General features: G+C 49.5%; 6 protein-coding genes across 6 annotated transcripts; all 6 read right to left on the bottom strand.

The window, feature by feature from the left end:
• Positions 1-1,146: 1,146 nt before the first annotated feature.
• On the bottom strand, positions 1,147-2,076 carry Z518_08869 (ribosomal RNA small subunit methyltransferase NEP1; the record flags this gene model as incomplete). The annotated part of the gene is made up of 3 exons (XM_013414608.1): positions 1,147-1,623; positions 1,681-1,940; positions 2,040-2,076. The coding sequence occupies 3 exons, from the start codon at positions 2,074-2,076 to the stop codon at positions 1,147-1,149; spliced, it is 774 nt and encodes a 257-aa protein (XP_013270062.1).
• A 1,200-nt stretch (positions 2,077-3,276) lies between these two features.
• Positions 3,277-3,666, bottom strand: Z518_08868 (uncharacterized protein; the record flags this gene model as incomplete). The annotated part of the gene is made up of 1 exon (XM_013414607.1): positions 3,277-3,666. The coding sequence occupies one exon, from the start codon at positions 3,664-3,666 to the stop codon at positions 3,277-3,279; it is 390 nt and encodes a 129-aa protein (XP_013270061.1).
• Positions 3,667-4,703: 1,037 nt separating this feature from the next.
• Positions 4,704-6,329, bottom strand: Z518_08867 (uncharacterized protein; the record flags this gene model as incomplete). Its single annotated transcript, XM_013414606.1, has 1 exon — positions 4,704-6,329. One exon carries the CDS (start codon positions 6,327-6,329, stop codon positions 4,704-4,706), a length of 1,626 nt encoding a protein of 541 aa, XP_013270060.1.
• A 3,245-nt stretch (positions 6,330-9,574) lies between these two features.
• On the bottom strand, positions 9,575-11,200 carry Z518_08866 (uncharacterized protein; the record flags this gene model as incomplete). Its single annotated transcript, XM_013414605.1, has 1 exon — positions 9,575-11,200. One exon carries the CDS (start codon positions 11,198-11,200, stop codon positions 9,575-9,577), a length of 1,626 nt encoding a protein of 541 aa, XP_013270059.1.
• Positions 11,201-13,068: 1,868 nt separating this feature from the next.
• Positions 13,069-15,043, bottom strand: Z518_08865 (uncharacterized protein; the record flags this gene model as incomplete). Its single annotated transcript, XM_013414604.1, has 3 exons — positions 13,069-14,751; positions 14,821-14,947; positions 15,012-15,043. 3 exons carry the CDS (start codon positions 15,041-15,043, stop codon positions 13,069-13,071), a joined length of 1,842 nt encoding a protein of 613 aa, XP_013270058.1.
• A 1,282-nt stretch (positions 15,044-16,325) lies between these two features.
• Positions 16,326-17,219, bottom strand: Z518_08864 (uncharacterized protein; the record flags this gene model as incomplete). Its single annotated transcript, XM_013414603.1, has 1 exon — positions 16,326-17,219. One exon carries the CDS (start codon positions 17,217-17,219, stop codon positions 16,326-16,328), a length of 894 nt encoding a protein of 297 aa, XP_013270057.1.
• Between the last annotated feature and the right edge of the window lie 519 nt (positions 17,220-17,738).

Here is a 17,738-nt window from a genome sequence, read left to right as displayed (position 1 = left end):
GAACTCGAAGTCTGAATTCAATCTTATATCACGGACTGTGTACCGTGAAGAAGTTCTGTGCAGGTATAATTTGCAAGAGATCGGAAAAGCGACTATGGCGAAAATGAGAAATAGATTTTGGTCAAAATGATAATGGGATCTTGGGATGGTACCTGCGCCGCCGCTAATTGAGCAGGCGAAGGATGCAGGCGCCTGACTTCGACTAAAGCGGAAGGTTGTGTTGGTGAGGCGTGAAGATCCTCCAGATGTCGTTGGTGGCGACGAATAAGAAAGGACTCGGGTCAACGACCGAAGCAGTGCCACGTTGAAGGTGAATGGATCGCAGGAATGAATAGTCGGAAGCTTGAAGGGGTTTTGTTTTTGTCTCTGGAGTAGGGTATTTGTGCCTTAGAGAAAAAAGTGGGCGCGGAAATGGAAGATGCTCCGTGGTTGGTTGTCGGCGGACCGTCGCGAATCGGGTCGGGCGCAAATGCATGAAAAATATTGTCACGATTCGTCTGTTTCTAGCCGATGATCGCTCCAGGCTCACCCTTGCCCTGCCGCCAATGCTCAATTTGAGAGAAAGAAAATAGGATACATTCCTGTGAGATGACTTGACATTGGAGGAGGTCAATATACTCCTGAGAAATTCCCTGTCGTGTTCGTGTGATGGTAGTACGATCTACTGCAGGGTTGCGGCCCCGCATATAACGTTTCGTGTCATGTCTTTCATGTGATGAGCCAGAAAAAGAATTTGATGGTGGCTGACTCAAGCCATAATGCTGCTCCGTGGCCTAATGAGGGAGTGACACGGCATTTGGTACGTGCGCATCAAACTTTTCCCAATACTCTAATCCGATCTGTTCGTAACTTTTACCATCACATTATTTGTCTGCAATGGACGGGACGGTCCAAGTCCAGGTATTTGGCCTCCTTTTTGATGTAGGGCAGGTTGACATGCACCTACGAATATAGACGATAAGAAAATCGCCTTGAGGTTTGTTGAACCATGTTATGTCTTGTTGTGAAAACAAACGCCAGATCCAACTCCCCCAACGCAAAGTGGCGACAGTGTTCATGCAAGATAGCTTCGATGTTGTGATCTAGCCTTTGCAGAATGGCCACTGGAAAAGGAAAAGAAGGGAAGAAGGTTGGTAACGTCATACCTTAGACAATGCTCCAGGCATCTTCGCAAGCGTGACAGAATTTGCTGCAGGTGACGCTTGCACTGAGACTGTAGTTGCTGATACTGATAGATTCGTCCCTGAAGGCGTCTGCAAAGTCGTCCTTTCCTTTGGCCATGGCGCCGACAAAGACACATATACTCTCTGAAGGGCCTAACGTGTCGACGTAATCCCGGACTCGGACGACATCGGCATCGAAACTCAGGGTCACCTTTCGGCAGTTTGGTGGGAGATGGTCCGTGATGGGATTTCTTATGACCTTGAGAAGTTTCTCCTGTGAATTTACCGATCGAATGGACAACCTGTGGAGGAGTTGAACCATGAGACCGGCGAATCGTTTGAACGTTCTCGGGATCCGCACGGTTGGGCTAACTTCGATCAAAACGCCCTTGGCAGTGTGAATGTAAATCTGCAGCTTGCCGGCCTTGTTGATGGGAGAGTCCAGGAGAGTAAGCAGGCACTGGACGTTGAAGTCAGCTCGCTCGCCACCACAACCCCAGTGGGATTATATAGCCACCTGATGAGTGATGTCGGGTCTGGCATCACTTATGTCACGGCCCATCTTCCTCATCACACCGATGTGTTCATCGCTGTTCAAGAGCGAATACTTCTCTTCTTTCCCGCCTGGTTTCCCACTGTGGGCTGCTCGGTAGGTTTCGAGGCTGGCGTTCGACAGTACCACGATCAATCTTTTGGTATCCTTGTCACTCGCAGGTATGGGGACATGTTGTTCAGCAATCAAACGAGGAAGTTCGGGTGGAGGAAGAGACTGCGTTCCTGAGAGATGTGAGTAATATCCAGCCTTAAGCTCAGTGACCACAAATGACACATGTCAATCCATATTTTGCAAGCCGGGCCAAGGGGAGCTGAACGTACTCGAACGCTTCCTTTTGACACCAGGTGTAATAAACATCGGGTGCGACTCGGGAATGGTGGGGGGTGATTGGTGGAAATCTGGTGAAAATTCTAGATTTCAAAATCTAGACTCCAATATGAGGCTGACTGGAGAAACTTAGAAGGATGAGAAGATGATCGAAACACCGTCAAAAAGAGCCAAAGGTGGTAGATGAGGTCAGAATGGACCGGAATAATAATCTCACTGTTGACTCTCACAAAATATTCCGAGATGAGACATCTGTTAGCGGGGCCGGCCACTGGAAAACCAAAATTTACACTTTTCGTCGAGAAGGTTGTAGTTCGCTACCACGTGATCGAATTTTATGACCACTCCCAGATTCACATCGAACTCTGCCGGCCTGACAACTTTGTTGGAGATCCTTCGACCTACAATCTCATGAATTCAGGGCGCCTACGAGGCCCGCTGTGGCGGTGCCTGAATATGCCGAGAGAGAGAGATCCTATGAGCAGATCAAAACGAGTTCCCAATACGTCCCCTGGGACCAAACTAAGGACCAAATTCCGCCTCGTAGCCATCCTGCCCTGTGTCTCCTCCGATAAAGACTCATTGCTCATCCGGTGCAGACTCCGCAACGTGACTGTTGGGTGACTTTTCCAAACATGGCGATCACCGTATCTTCCACTGGAGCGCCCACGAACGCTTGACCGACGAACTTTTCAATGTATTCACAAGCCGAAAGAAACCAGAAGAAAGCAGCAACGCGGTTCCAGAACGATTTCAAGGATATGTTTCCAATCCTCGTTTGATGGAATTCGGCTGCAGCCTTGTCATCAGCCGCCAATAGAACTGGGCAAGATGCCTTGGGAACCGGGGTGCCTTGGTTGGAAAAGGCTGCCTGAAAATCGGCTGGCTGGCCATGACAATGAGGCCGAGGCGTCGACTACCTCGAAGAGAGTCACACGGCTTCTATATCATCTCACCTCGTACGGGACCGAGGAGTTCCCTCACGACGAACTCGTTTACTGGGTCCCGACTTCGAACCTCTCCCACGTACGTCAAGAGAGCTTAACTACAGGCAAACCATCGCGCTGAACGGCCATGACTTCACCGTGATGGAGAATCTCTGCTCCGTCCTTCAAAGCCTCCAAGACGAGAAGAGAGGCGGGATCATCTGGATTGATACCATTTTCCCTATGGTAGCGTCCCATTTAAGACTAAGCATGGCTTTCGGGCTTCGAAGGACTGCAGCTCCTATCACATGGCCGTCTTCCCTTGCCATATCCTTAGAATAGGCTTTGATATCCACCCAAAAGGCATCACCACAGTCACCCAGGACAAGTGTAAGATATTTTGAAATGCGTTAGCGCTTCGGCTTTGGAGAGAACAAGGAGCGGCTTCAGAAATATCCGTATGGACGATGCCGGCCTCGTGAAGAGCATTGGTGATCCCATTTGCCACAAATCCCAAGTCTAGACTCTCCCGATTCTTCAACTTTGATGCTTCCAGAGCGGTATCACCCATGCGTTTGAGGACCAGTGCTGCAGGCTCCTCGATCCCGTCCACCAACTGGCGAATATGCTCATGTCCATGGAATCGCTTGAGAACCCAACGTTCGGTTTTTCTAAGAAGATATGACCAGACCATTGCCCCGTCTGATGACAATCCGAGCAGGCGGTGGTTCAAGTTGTTGGAGTTCAATTGGAAGCCGGAAGGCCAAGTGACCGTCAGGCCTGTCCTAGTGATCCCCAATTGGACATCCGTACGGATCAGACCTATACTCTCTCCTACCTGACCCTTGATCCTAATACGGTGTAACAGTAGGGCATATGAGATATTCCAAGGGTATTATGGGAGCACTGTGGCAAACAGAAGCCACTTGTGTCCGACCGATTAAGCTGGAATTCTTGCAGCGACCAAACGATGAGGCCATTAAACCTTGTTCGTGGCTGTGGTAGGATTTTGGAAGTTTGACACTCAGACACGCAGGCCTCACCGAAACGTCGTCATAAAGAAATCCGCAATCCTTACTTTATCATGTTGATGTCATACGCATGAATGAACGTCGGATTGTGACACTTCGGGCTAGCTTGTTCTGTGAACGCAAGAGGGCATGGTGCGAGAATCATTTCATCTGGGTCAGGCCCATCCAGTAAGTGTTTCTTCCAGACATCAAGAGAAGTGGAGATCTCATTCGAATAGCATTCTATAAACCTAGGGTATCTCTCGCCTCTTCATTGCAACAATGCCTACCCATCGTAGCTCCATGTAGCTAGCTACATAGAGTACTTTGCCCTATTGACTTTGTCGCTCTGCGATTCCCACATGAAAAGCACTCCCAGAAAACCGAAAAACACACACACACACACTCTCTCTCTCTTGCTTGAAAAACTAATCTCACAAGACATGTCCGAAAAGAAGTCTGACAACCTCATCCCAGGAGGCTCCCCCCCCAAAAAAAAACACAAAAAAAAAAAAAAGAATTTTACCTACTTGCTTTTCCTTTGGTTCATTTCTTTAATCCTTGATCACTTTCGTTACAAGAACTCCTAACCCAGATCCAATGTCATAGTATCCGTTCATTGACCAAATTGTGCCCTTGCGTGGATCCAATAAGGATATCAGTGGGGGAAAACGTGCCATGGAATCTAATTGACTTATCCACTCAAAATCCTGGGAAAAGCTTAGAAAAAGTCGCGTAAGGAGGGGTGGACGTAGCCATTGTAACCCTCTCTGTCAAAATCTTCATCCTCTTCATCAAAATCTTCATCCTCTTCGAAATTATCATCAAAGCCAAAGAGGATGTCATTGTTGTGGACGGATCCGAGAATGTGGTGGAGATATAAATCGGTTATATCGGCATCCCCTTGGTTAATGTCCCAGTCGTCTTCGTCCTCGTCATCCTGGTAGTTGATCTCCCAACTACCATCACCACCGAAGAAGTCTTCGTTGGGAACAATGATTTCGCAGCCAGAAGCATCCAACTTGACAGCAGCAGACTCGACTGGACATTCTTCATCACTTCCTTGGCCGCTAAGCCACTGTTCCGTCCGGTACTTCAGAGATGTCTCCTTAGAACAGGAGGGGTAATGGCGTTCATCCTCTATCTCCCATACTTGGTGAGACAAATTGTTGAATCTGCCAGATAGCTTGACGGATGGGATCCCGTATGACCGTATTTCCTTAAAAATACGCACGAAACACGCAGGAAAGTACTGATTCGAGCTTGGAACGAGAATCAGGTCTTCAAGCGAAAGACGATTCAACATGCCCTTGTGACTGGCAATGAAAGCAATCAGCTCAGCTTCCAGACACATCATAGTGCCTAGGGTCAGATTCATAAGTCGTGGAAATATTGTCTTCTCGCATATGTTCCCGTCACGGTCCCTGACTATTGGAGATAACCAAGAATGTTCTTCGTAATACCCGTCTTGATATATTTCTGATACGTCATCTCCTAGCATCAAGCTCAATGTTTCCAGCTGAGTGGAGGTCATCAAAATGTTGGCAAGATTTTTATGAGCATGTTCGAGGTGCTGGTGACAGGAGATTCTGAACTCTAGTTTAAGGGATTTGAGATGTTTGAAGATGGGGCGGTACAATTGTAGATCGGTGGAGTGCCGTCGGCCGGGTGGAGGGTCGAGGAAAGCTTCTGCATCGATTCCGCTAGCAGTAAATTCGGACAGGTTTGCGTTAGTGGTCACAAATGAGAGGAGGGCCGACTCAGAGGCTGGCGGTGTCTCCGCAAGAGTATTCTCAGTCAGAAGGAGGTCATCTAGGCCGAAGTGCTCAATTTCGGTCTCTCTGAGAAAGCGTTGGAAGTAGGCTGGTATGGTTGCATCCCATTCTGGGAAACCCCTCACACAGCCAGAATACTCTCCCACCAATTCCCGAACAAACAGTTGATGTAGAGCAGGTAGTATCCGCACACATCCAGCCAGATAAAGCGCCTCTGGGGTATCATCGGATGAATATCTAAGGCTATCTCTGCTCAGATTATTCAGAATGGCAAACGTTTTGTCATTTCTTGGGTAAATCGTGAGGTACTCCGTGTATCTCCATGCGGCATCATACACAAGGCATTTGATATGTTGTGTGATCGGGTTATCCTGCCAGAAACTGACAAAGGACTGGAAGCAATGTACAAACGGAACGAGGGTTATTCGGTGGAATAGGCGAGGCTCTGCCAGTATGGCCAGCGTTTTGCTTGCCAGACGAACATTCTTGAGGTCTGATTTGCATTCAACAGAATTAATGATTATTTTGAGGATTTCGACTGGGAGATTGGGAATTCGTGGGTCGTCGGACATGTTTGCTGTCGGTTTGGGAAAGGATGGAAAGGTGATGGCAACTGAAGGCAAGATCAACTGCGTAGGGTTCATACATGGAGGTTCACGCGTCTCCGACTTTTGGCTACGCGAACGCGTTGGGTAGTGCAGACTAACTTCATTAGGCAGGTGATGGCTGCTATTACGATGAAGGCTCTCCTAACTGGATCGGGAATTTTCTTGCCATCAAAAGGGTTGCATCTAGGTAGTGCGACAGACGGCCGGTTTGCGCCAGTCATGACAAGATATTGTACTTTGAATATTAGCCAGTGGTATTCTCCATCCACAGGTTTCTACTCAGGCCGGCATGAAGGGCTCCTGCCATTGTGAATCGCCGTCTCTCTGGCACGGCATAACACGTAGCCGGCCCGCCATTTGCTATTGGCACAAGCCGCCGGGGTCTATTAGTAGTGTCCCGACAGTCTTTACTTGGTCATTGTGTACTGTAATATACCTATAAGCAAGGAATGGACACAGGGTGTTTGATCTGTCAAATTGTGGTTATCCTCCATTCCTGGGCCCCTCTGGCCGGAGGTATCGATCTGAAGCTGTTAGCTGTTTTCAAACAAGTCCATTCATCATTCATACTGGAAATTGGGCGTTCACTTCAGCCAAGGCATTACTGGCCACTCCGTCAGAAAGCTTGAAATTCGCTATACGGCCTGACGGGGAGAGCACTCTTGGTCTTCGTGCTAATCGGGCCAGCCGAGATCCAAACGAAGAGACTGAAAAGAACGGTAGCCGACGAAACGTACATTGTGATGATTCCATTTTGTAGAGAATGAATGTCTTGAAAAGACAACCTACCGATTGAACAAAACAAACTCAAAGGAATAACAAGACGAATTAGCTGCTGTTCCAGATCAAAAGAGAGAGAGAGATGCGCCGTGAAGGGTGTCAGGGCTAGCTTGAGCCAACTCATGCTCATCATGTAGTCCCCAGCTTCGAGATTGAAACGGTAAGCACCGCACCTGACTTCTGGGCAAAGGTTTCACCAGCTGTAAATCACGGCCACGTGAGATCGTGAAGCTTTGGTGGGGTTCGCTTCGACGTAGTTGAGCCTCGTGACGTGTCGCCTGAGGGTTGAGGCTAGACGAAAGCTTCATAATGCTTGAGTCCAGAGACAATTGCGACATTATTTGACTTCCGTAGCCACAATATGGCTTGGTGAAAGGAAGGTTTGTGAGATAAGAAGAAAGTTGTTCACGTATTCGAGTAGCTTGGAGCCACGCAACTGCCACAGCGGTCAGATGAACCTACAGCTCTTAGACATGGTGTTGAGAAGCTGTAGACACGGAAAGGCAGGCTCATGCGCAACCAGAGGAATGTAGAGAGTATTCAGCTCCTTGCATACCACATCTCCTTGGTGGGCGTAATAGGTGCTGATCTCAAAGTGTGTTGCCAGGACCTTGCCTGGACTCGGCATACAACAGCTGAAGGAATTCTTCAAAATTGCCGCCTAGGGAATGGCGTCGAAGACAGATAAGCTGCATCATGAAGCGTCGCATATCGACTCGTTAAGTATTGGTGATGATGGGAAGTTGACAAGCAGCTGCGGGGGTAGATACGTTAGTCCCGTCATTTCCCCCAATTCTGATTGGGCATTGTAGCAGACAAAGGACACGGCCCTTTCAGCCTCATTTTGACCTCTCAACCTCCAACATCTCTCCTTTATCACTCAAATCTTTCCATCAGAGAAGAGAACCCCTGTTGCAGCAACAGAACCGTGGATATCCCTCATGGACGTCGCTGAAACTATAGTGCTAGTCGCAAATCTGGCTGATGACGTATATTTTTGCAAACTGGCGTTAACCCCCGTGATGTCTGAGAATAGAGAGAAAATCGCTAGCATCGAACTAGCCGCAGACATGAGGAATGTTGTGAAGGCCCTTTCTAACTCTGACGGCGACCTTATGACAATATCAAGACGAATTTCGACCTTCAGTCGGCTGAACCTGGCCAAGCAAGTGAGGCGAACAATCCGTATCTACGAAGACTTGCTTGATCAAAGTCGAAGTCTTCTGAACCTGTTGAAAGAAAGGAAACCGAGTGTCCTCCGTGCAGCTGCTGGCCATAGTCAAAAGAATATTCAGAGAAAGCTCACCGACAAGGTAGATCTGATCCTCGAGATCTACAATGAAGCAAGTCACGAAGCCAAGAAACTCAACACTCGGTATCGTGCGTTTCAGGCAGCCCGCCAGAGAACAGCAATTAATATAGTTTACGACCGACCACGATGATTCCCTATCTTGGCCCTTCCTAGTGGTTTCTGTGAAAAAGTGATGAACTCCCGGAGCCACATTAAAGGTCCCCAACATGGCGTTCGAAGGACCGACTTCGATGGACCCAAATTTTACCCTCAATACTCCTATCACCAATGACTGGCTGGTCCTCCGAGAGAGCACGCCTAGAGGTTTCACTCAATTTATGGGGGATTCTGTTCCTATCAGACGAGGAAATCTCAAATGCCCGATGGAGGAAAGACACACCAAACAAATTCTCGTAATCTACAGCAATCCTACGAAACTGGAATCCGAATGAACGGAGAGCCAGCACCCTTGACATCACTATTGTCCCTCCAACACATTGTATGTGAATTTGAGATCGAGGAGGGATGAACGGAAATCACCAATCAGAGACCGGACTCTCATCCTGAACCGGCCATATTCCATCATCGGCTTGAATCGTTTGGTAAAATACAAAATACTCATTGCCAAATGTCGGACTCGGCACTGTCTGGAAACTGACTGTGAAGTCGGCCAGCTATGAAGGGCATTGGGAATCCGTTCCGGCAGCCAATAAGCCATCCTCCAGCTGTCGAAATTAGGGTCCGTTACGAACAAGCACGTCACGAAGCTCATGAAATTGATTTATAATACTTCATCGTCATTTTCGGAGTTTATGTAAATATTTATTGGATATGTGCATGATACGAGACGGCATATTCTATACATATACCGCATCTCTTCCTCTCAAAGATTCAAAACGTCCATTCCATTCCCTCCCATGCTCCATTGTCCTTGTACATGTGCAAATCCATATCCAATGTCCATTCAAACTCCGGACCAGACCAGACCCTGAGACAAATTGAACCGGGACATATGGTGCTATACTACAAACCTTGGGTGGGGAAAAAAAAAAAAAAAAAAGAAAAAAATTCTGAAACGATTGCTTTGAAAAATCTGTATCTGTAACCGCAAGCTTTGGGATTTCTCCCTTTATATGCTTCATTTCCCATCTCTCGCCCAAAAACTTGGTATCACACCGATCAAAGAGACGAGGCTCAACCACCACCACGCCCAGCCGACGACACCCTTCTCCAGGCCCTGTCCATACCAATGACCTGCAACAATGGGCCCAATGGTCCGGAACGCACTGGAGGTCGCGGCGCCCATGCCATGAATCGTGCCCAGCATAGCGGGGCTGGGGCTCGAGTTGTTGATTAATAGCACAGAGCCCGGGATGGCGAAGGTGCGTGCAGCGACCTGGAGGACCACCACGACCACAATGCCAAACCAGAGTAGAATTGGTGCCGAGATCAGTAGAGACAAGTACGGCGCCAGGGCGTAGGCGATGGGGAACACGAACAACGACCACTGTGTAGATCGGAGCAGGCCGAAGCGCGCGTTCACGCTTGGGTATAGTGTGAGTTGCAGGATGATGCCCACGAAACCAAGAATTGACATGGCAAGGCCAATCGTGGGTAACGAGAATTGAAGACCACCTGCAAAGACGAAGGGGAGGCGGATGGTGGCCTTTTCTTCATCAGTTCGCCGAGCAGAGGATAGGAATACGGTCCAAAGTTGGGCAAAGCCGCCCATTTGAAAATCCATCAATGCGACTGTTGCAAGGACCAGAAGCACATTGCGCGTGATAGCGTGGTAGAACGGGGGAGCAGACTTGGGAGACTCAGATGGTGGTGGGGGTTTCGAGGTAGACGGGTACGAATGGTCGACTTCCTTGGGCGGTAGCGACGTGAGCGGCGTGCTGGACGGGATGTTTTCGTCATCTAGTGTATCGGAGCCGGCTACCTCGACCTGGCCGAGCTGGCTGTATCCGAACCGCCGGAAGACCATAGTATTGATGCGATAGCTGATGTGTTCGGCCAACTCGATGCCTCGGTCTCGGTTGTATTTGATCGATACAAGAGTCTCACGCAGGCCCAACCACACCAGGAGAGCGTCTGCAAAGAGCACGAAGGCGCAGAACAAGTTGGGAGCCGCGTAGGGGAACGTCTTCAACCACCCCACGCCGTCCGCGCCGCCGAATGTCGAGTTCTCCCCGAACAGTCCTGGGTAGTGGTAGACCGGGTCGGAAAGCAGACCTCCAAAAAGGGGCCCAATGATGTTGGCAATGTTCCACGCCAGAGGCAGTAACAAAAAGGTTCTCGAATGGAACTTCTTCTCCGTGCTCTCGGCCAGAGCCGTCCTGGCCCCTCCAACCGTCGCATTGACTGCGCCGCCCAAGCATCTCCAGACGGTAGCAACCGGGAAGCTTCGTGAAAACGCTACGCCCACGCAACTGATTCCTTGTCCAGTTAGTCCAATGAGCAGGACAGTCTTTCTCCCAAATCTCGGCGAATCAGCCACCCTCCCCCAGAGAATGCCTGTAAACACCTGTGCGGCCGTGAAGACTCCCTGTAGCACGCCGGCCTCGAAGGAGATCTGCGAGTCTGGTGCGGACGGAGAAAACGACTTTAACTGGTAAAACATGTAGGCCTGCAGAGCGGCCTGTTGGAGGAAATCTACTATTCGGACGGTGCAGATGATGAAGAGTTGGAATTTGTTCGGGATCGAGGCCCATGATGGCGCCGCGGGCGGCTTTGTCCCTCTGGTCTCGACTTCTTGAGACATTGTGTTGATAGAAATTTTATGGATATGGTGTAAAATTTTTCACCTGCGTGTCTCTTGGTATGATTTTCTCTAGGCATGCATCGTAAGGTTCGGTCCACTGATAGACAGCCGGGAGGACGAGAGCAGTTCCCGTATCAAGTACCTTCGTCGCGTGCTTTGTGGACTGCGGCCACAAAGATTGCCAGCCAGGTGTGTGGAGTGGACGGGGGTCTCGTAGGGTACAAGCAACAGTTAAGTGCTCGTATGAGGACACGGATATACGGATATGTCGATGAGAGGTCTATTCAACTTGGAATGAAGGGTATCGAGGCGGGGGAGAGACCATCTATAACGATAAGCCGACGTCGGGGGAAAACAAGTGAAGAACAGGACGTGAACTTGACTAGGTCGTGTTCAAGCCTCAGCGTTGCGAAGTCGGGCATCCGCGTGGCTTTTCGGGGGGTTGATTCTTGGTCTTTTGCTCGTCAGTGGGCCGACAAGATAGCGCACCCTTGGGTGATACGCTGGGCCCAGGCGGGTACCGTGGTGGATAGGATCCTGGTAGAGCCTCGGGAGTCGGTGGATAGTAAGGGAGTCGGGGTCTTCTCTTTCAGTAAGCCTGCGACCTCAAATTACGTCCAGCAAGGCACAAGGAGTGCCGCACAGCGGCTCACGATAGAGAGATGATCGGGCCGCTCGCAATCATCCCCCAAATTGGATATCGATCGAGGGCCGCCCAATGGCGTGACGAAAGACAAACTACTGTCTGCACCCATGTTAACAGACATCTGTAGATTGTATCTGATCTTCCTGCAATTGATTGTGATCAGCTCTTCTCCTTTATTTCGCATCTAACCTCTGACCTTTTGTGTTGAAGTTCGCTGGGGTCACCGAAAAGGGGAGGCTCACGGGCCTCTAATAGGGGTCTCAGGCCCATAATACTCCGGCGACGTCAATGCCTATCCTTGCCTTAAAGATAATACGTGGGAACTTCTTGAAACTGCTGGAGCCTCCTCTGTAGCTGCCTTGTGCGCGTAAATCGGGGTGGTTGATTAACCAATCCACCCTTCAATGAGTGGTATCTGCTACGAAACCGAAACAGCCTCCAGGCCGCGCGACATCTAGGATTCTCTGTCCACATACGTTCTGTGCTCCTTACAGAGTACATGACGTACGAGGTACTATTTACTACACGAACACGCACACACACGCCAGCCACCGTTAGGATTCCAGTACTCCTGCCAATCTTTTCGCGACGGCACAGCATCTCGGTTACAGTCAGGTCAGGCAGGCAAAGGGAAAGGAAAAAAAAGAAACACAACCAAGATCATGGACCTTTTGTTCGACCGTGGCCATGTGGCTCATTTGCCTATCAGCTTAGCTCTGGGCGGTAACTAGGGGGGCCTTTTGAACTTTCAGACCCTCCCGGCTACTGCGGCATGGAACGGTCCAATGAATCCTGGCACGTCCATTCTTTTTACAAATATCACTTGTAATGACGCTGTGAAATTTCCCTCGATCGAAAGCCAGTTTGGGATTGGCCTGAGATCGGTGAAGCTTGGGTTGGGGCTAAAGGAGGCCTAGCACAGCCCGAGGATTTTCTGATCTTGTTTGATGAAGTGGCTTTGATATAGGCCTTGCTTCCCTTCCTCCTATAGTCGCCTCCCTTTTCTATCTCGGACACGGACACGAGTTATAGGAACACCCTGAAAGTTCAACCCGAGAAAAAGAGGGCGCAAGAGCTGCTCAGTTTCTTCTAAGAATCAAGATTCATGAAGACATCAGTTCATTAGTCACCAATTATTAAAAATACTCCAGGTCCCAGATGCATTTGCAACGACCAAAGCAGATAGATGCCTTCTCGTGTTTTTTCCCCCATTCCGTTACAATCAAGAGGGGTCCGTAATCATGGGGGCTCCACTACTCGTATCGCCATCCTGATCATCAAGAGCGAGAGCCTTATATCCAGCACCAACACCCACGTCTCTTCCTCCTTGTCTCATCCCCAAAAACCTTGAACTGATTGCGCTCCAAATATGGTGAGAGAGCACATGGACGGGGCGAGAAACGAAATTCTTCGTCGCCAATATCATAATGATGACGATTAAGCCCGCCAGGCCGCCCAACGTACCTCCAAAGATCTCCGCATTCTTTTTGGCTCTTTCATGACCAAGACGTGCTGCTTCTTCCTTCTCTCGTTGCTCTTTGGCCTTTTGTTCCCGTTCTTTCTCTCGCTGCTTGTTGTCTGGCATGAATCGACAGGCCAAGTCGTCGCAGTATTCGCGCATTTGCTCGTTGGGGATATAAGTAGCTTCTGTGGCGGATTTGCCAATCACCTGACCGTCCTTGTCCAGAGCTTCGGCATGAATGAATTGGTAAGCCGGTTCGTGGCTGCAGATGGTCTCGAAGCCAGTTTTGGCCACGGTCGAGAGCTCCTCAAAGGGACCTTGTTTCGAGTCACCGCCCCAAAATCGCCAGGCTCTCACTTCGGTGGCACCGTTCCAGGAGACGTACATCTTCATTTCCGCTCCTTGTTTCGAGTATGACCAGATGGCAGGTTTGGTCAGTGGCAATCCGACCCAATTGTCGAATTTGTGCACCCGATAGTTCATCACGTTTCTCCAACCCAGAGCGCCGTAGAACACAATTTCGTAGTCGGACGTGTACTCGGTCCAGAATGCATCATTGCCCCAGCCCATGATGATATTGCCGTTCGGAAGACGTTGGAAATTTCCCTGGGATTTCGAGATGTGTGCGTGACCGTCGACGAAAGGCGGGTCGAGATTCAAGAGACAAGTGGCGACTTTGGTCGTATGGTCCAGGCTGATGATCTGACCGGTCGAATGGGGCTGAGTCTGATTGAATCCATTGGAGCCATTGTCGAACAGGGAGATGACGGTATGCGTCTCGTTTTCCGACACAAACCTGGCATCGTGCTGGAAGGAGAAGGAAAAGCCATCCAGGTAATAATCGGATTTGGCACCGTTCAGTCGCCAAATGACATGCCCATCAATGCCCGAAATCTTGTACACTGCAGAAACATGCCGGGCGGAAATGAGGTAGTCCCCATCCTCGTTCTTGTCAATCGAATTGATGTGGAAGTAATCCCAGGGGCTTTCAGGGTGTTCACCACTTCCACTGATCTCGGTCGTGCTGGGTTCGACATAGCTCTCGGATGGATCCACATGATCCAAACTGTGCCATTCAAAGATGACCTCGCCCGTGTCGACGTGGACTTCTTGGAAAGCTCCTTGTTGGATATATCCGAGACCATCGCACAGGTTCCAGGGACAAAGATCGTAGACGCTGCGTAGATATTGAGTCATGAGCGCGGATTCTCCGTCATTGATCAGCCTGAATTCATGCATGTCCGAAGATGCTTGATAGCTGCCCGGCTCGACGGATTTGACAATACGATAATGCTTGTCCATGATGATGCCATGTCCATGACCCCAACCAAGCATCTGAGTGCCTTGGTAGAAGCACAGATGGACTTCACCTTTATACATGCATGTTTGAGGAGCATGGGATATACCCGGACCAGCACCTCCAAAGCCAGTCCAGACGAGATTCTGAATCAGCCAGGTCAGCACAAGAACAATTTCCGGGTCTGATGAGATCGCGTGACGAATTTGTCTTACCGCATCGTTGTCATAGATATGGACCGTTTCTTGAACTTGCTGATAGGGGGAGACAAAATAATATCCCGGTGCTAGTTTTTCGGGGGTTATTCTAAAGACCGAGAGAATGGGAGCCACCAGGTCCGGCCTCTGATGTCGGTCAGAAAAGGTTTCCGTTGATGGGGATGGGCTCGCAAGCAAGGCGTACTTACGGATCGAAAGATAGAAATTGGTTGCGTGCCATTATCGGCAGCTATCCTCCAAGCCAAAAGGCATATGAACCAGCACTGCAGATGCAGAGAGAGCCTCATCGCATTACCCTGTTTCGGATCTGGTCCAACATATAGTAGAACCAAACGACCCGAAAGAAATGCCTTGGACGAGATGATGCAAAAGATCAATGGAGAATCAAATCCCCAAAAAAAAAAAAAATGACAAACCTACAGAAACGTCCCGTATCAGCCGAGCTTATCCAGATCGGCTGTCAATCTCTGAGACTGACTACTGGGTAACTCCGGGCTTGCCAAGAAGGGTAGAAGTATTCTGGTTCTTCTCGCTATCCGAGGTGGCGATGCGGGAGGGATCAGGATCAAAGATCAGATTTAGGGATTGGGATTGGGGTCGGGTCTTACGCCCACCCCTCTCCGGGTCAGGAGCACAGCCTGACAGTCTCTTCAACAACCTGAAGGATCTAATTGTGGCAGTTCAGGATGAAGATATGCAACCGGAATGTAGTTTCAGCTCTAGGCAAGAAGGCGAAGCGAATGAGGACGAGGGATTCGCAAGGTCACCACCCACGCAGCCCACGGACTCTTCTATCTGCCCCAGCCATTCATTATATTTCCGCATGGCCCACTGACCATGAACTATGAACGAAAGTTATCTATTTACAGAATGAGACCGGGCTCCGCCTATAAGCGGCCTCTATTGATCTTTTATTTGACAGATAGTGACCGAACAGGCAAACAGACTCCATTCTCCATTATCCAAAAGAAATCCCTGCTAGTCCATCTTATCAAATCTCACTGTTTCATTTACGGTATCCTTTCATCTGGGTGGGTCTAATCGAAATAGGGACAGTTGCAGAAGACTACGCGCAATCCGGATCTGGGTTCTCCCCGACAGCCGGGAGAAATAAGGGTGAATGTCTGCCTCTGACGGCATTTAGAATCCTCGACCAGCGGGGACCCATTCATGGATCGGTTTGTTGCTTGTTCATGGGGTGCCTTGATACTACATGCTAACCGGTACAAGCCGAACATTTCTATCTTTCAGAAAAAGAGGCATCCCAAAACCAACAATCCCAATGAGGACAAAACCTAACAAAATGGCTACCCTGCCACTTTTGTTCCAAACAGTTCCCAAACCTATTACGTCTAGAAACAAATGTGAGCAACGGTCCTGCAATGTCCACGTCATGGTAGTGTAAACATCTCAGGTACAAATCCAAACGCCGGGCTATATACAAATCCTGCTCTGTGATCAGGAGGAAAATTTCTGTATGTCCAACCTTTTTGGGTGTTTTTTTAAGAGGCTGTGGTCCACAATGGCGCATTCTGAACGAATCTCGGGACGTAGTGAGTATATGCGAACGTGGCGGAAAGAGCAGTGGCAACCACAGGGACTCCCACAACCAAAGCGCGGAAAATGACGTTCATCATCTGTTTGCGGTTCTGTGTTCGGCATCGTTGGACAAAGTTGTCGGCGTCGTTGGATCGTGGGAATGGCTTGTCGGGAATAGGTTCGCCGAGGTATTCACACAAGGGCCGCCAACCCGAGCTCACTCGGTATTCCAGCAGGTTGCCCGGTGGCACGAGTTCTCGGATCTCCTTGTAGTAGTCGTGGAACCTTTGCTTTCCTTGGTTCTCAAAATCGTCATAGAAGAAGTACTTCCAAAATTTGCGCAGCATGGGGTGGTACAGGCCGGCAGCCCAGTCGAAATTGGCAACCGCCTTCAGTTCGGGGTCATTGGCACGCCAATTAACCGTCTTCATGACCGACTTGTGCCATGAATCAACATCTCGAGTGGTGATGATGACTTTGGCTTCGGGGTATGCCTCGATCAATTCTTTGGCAAACGCAACGGCTGGCCAGTCACAAACGGCCTGACAGTGTCCAAATAAAGCGTCCCATTCTTCCCGGCCGAATTTCCCTTTGCCCTCATATTTGGCAGCAAAGGCATCCATCCAGCAGAGACAATCAGGGGGATTTTCAACGCTGGCGGACATCATGTGGTACGTGTCGGTGTAACCCAGCTCTTTCAGTGCGGCTCTCAACGAGGCCGTACCTGTCCGTCCCAGACCGAGTGCCAGCACTCTCATGGGCACAATTCTTTTGCATTGTCGCCGGTCAATGTCAGTTTGGTACGGGGTGAAGATGTCAGTTGCGGGTTTAGGGGTATATGGAATGCCGGACGCCATTGCGGGATATTAACGAGAGTAAGGTGGCTTCTGCAAAGAATATTGGAAAGTTTGTTGGGTTTCAAGAATAAAAACTGACGATGAGCTGAGGAGGATAGAAACGCGCAACAAATAAAACCCGGAGGTTTGGGCTCAATGTCTGGCAATGGGCCAAGAGATAAGAGACACGGGAGAGAAATCTCGTGCTTGTTAGCCTCGAAGAGAACGACCAAAAGTATAGTAACGTGGCGACCGAAGGGAGGGTGGAAAAATAAAATGATTGCACCAAATGGGGAGATCTTGGAGGCTCTTATGCGAGCAGTTGCATGGCGCAGAAAGGATAATCCTGGCAAGACCTAAGAAGCCCAACAGAAAATTAACGGCAGACCCAAGTTTGGGGTGGCTTCGAAAGAAGCAACGGTTACGAGTCAAAACCTTCCAGGGCGGAACTCACTGAGGATAAGGGGTAGCGAAACCGGACCCAGCAAATCCAGGAAAAATGACCGTTTCGTCATTTCACCGTCCTCGCAAAAAGTATTC

Source organism: Rhinocladiella mackenziei, assembly GCF_000835555.1.
Source record: "Rhinocladiella mackenziei CBS 650.93 unplaced genomic scaffold supercont1.6, whole genome shotgun sequence".
NCBI lineage: Eukaryota > Fungi > Ascomycota > Eurotiomycetes > Chaetothyriales > Herpotrichiellaceae > Rhinocladiella > Rhinocladiella mackenziei.
This window is presented reverse-complemented; position numbering and strand designations above follow the sequence as displayed.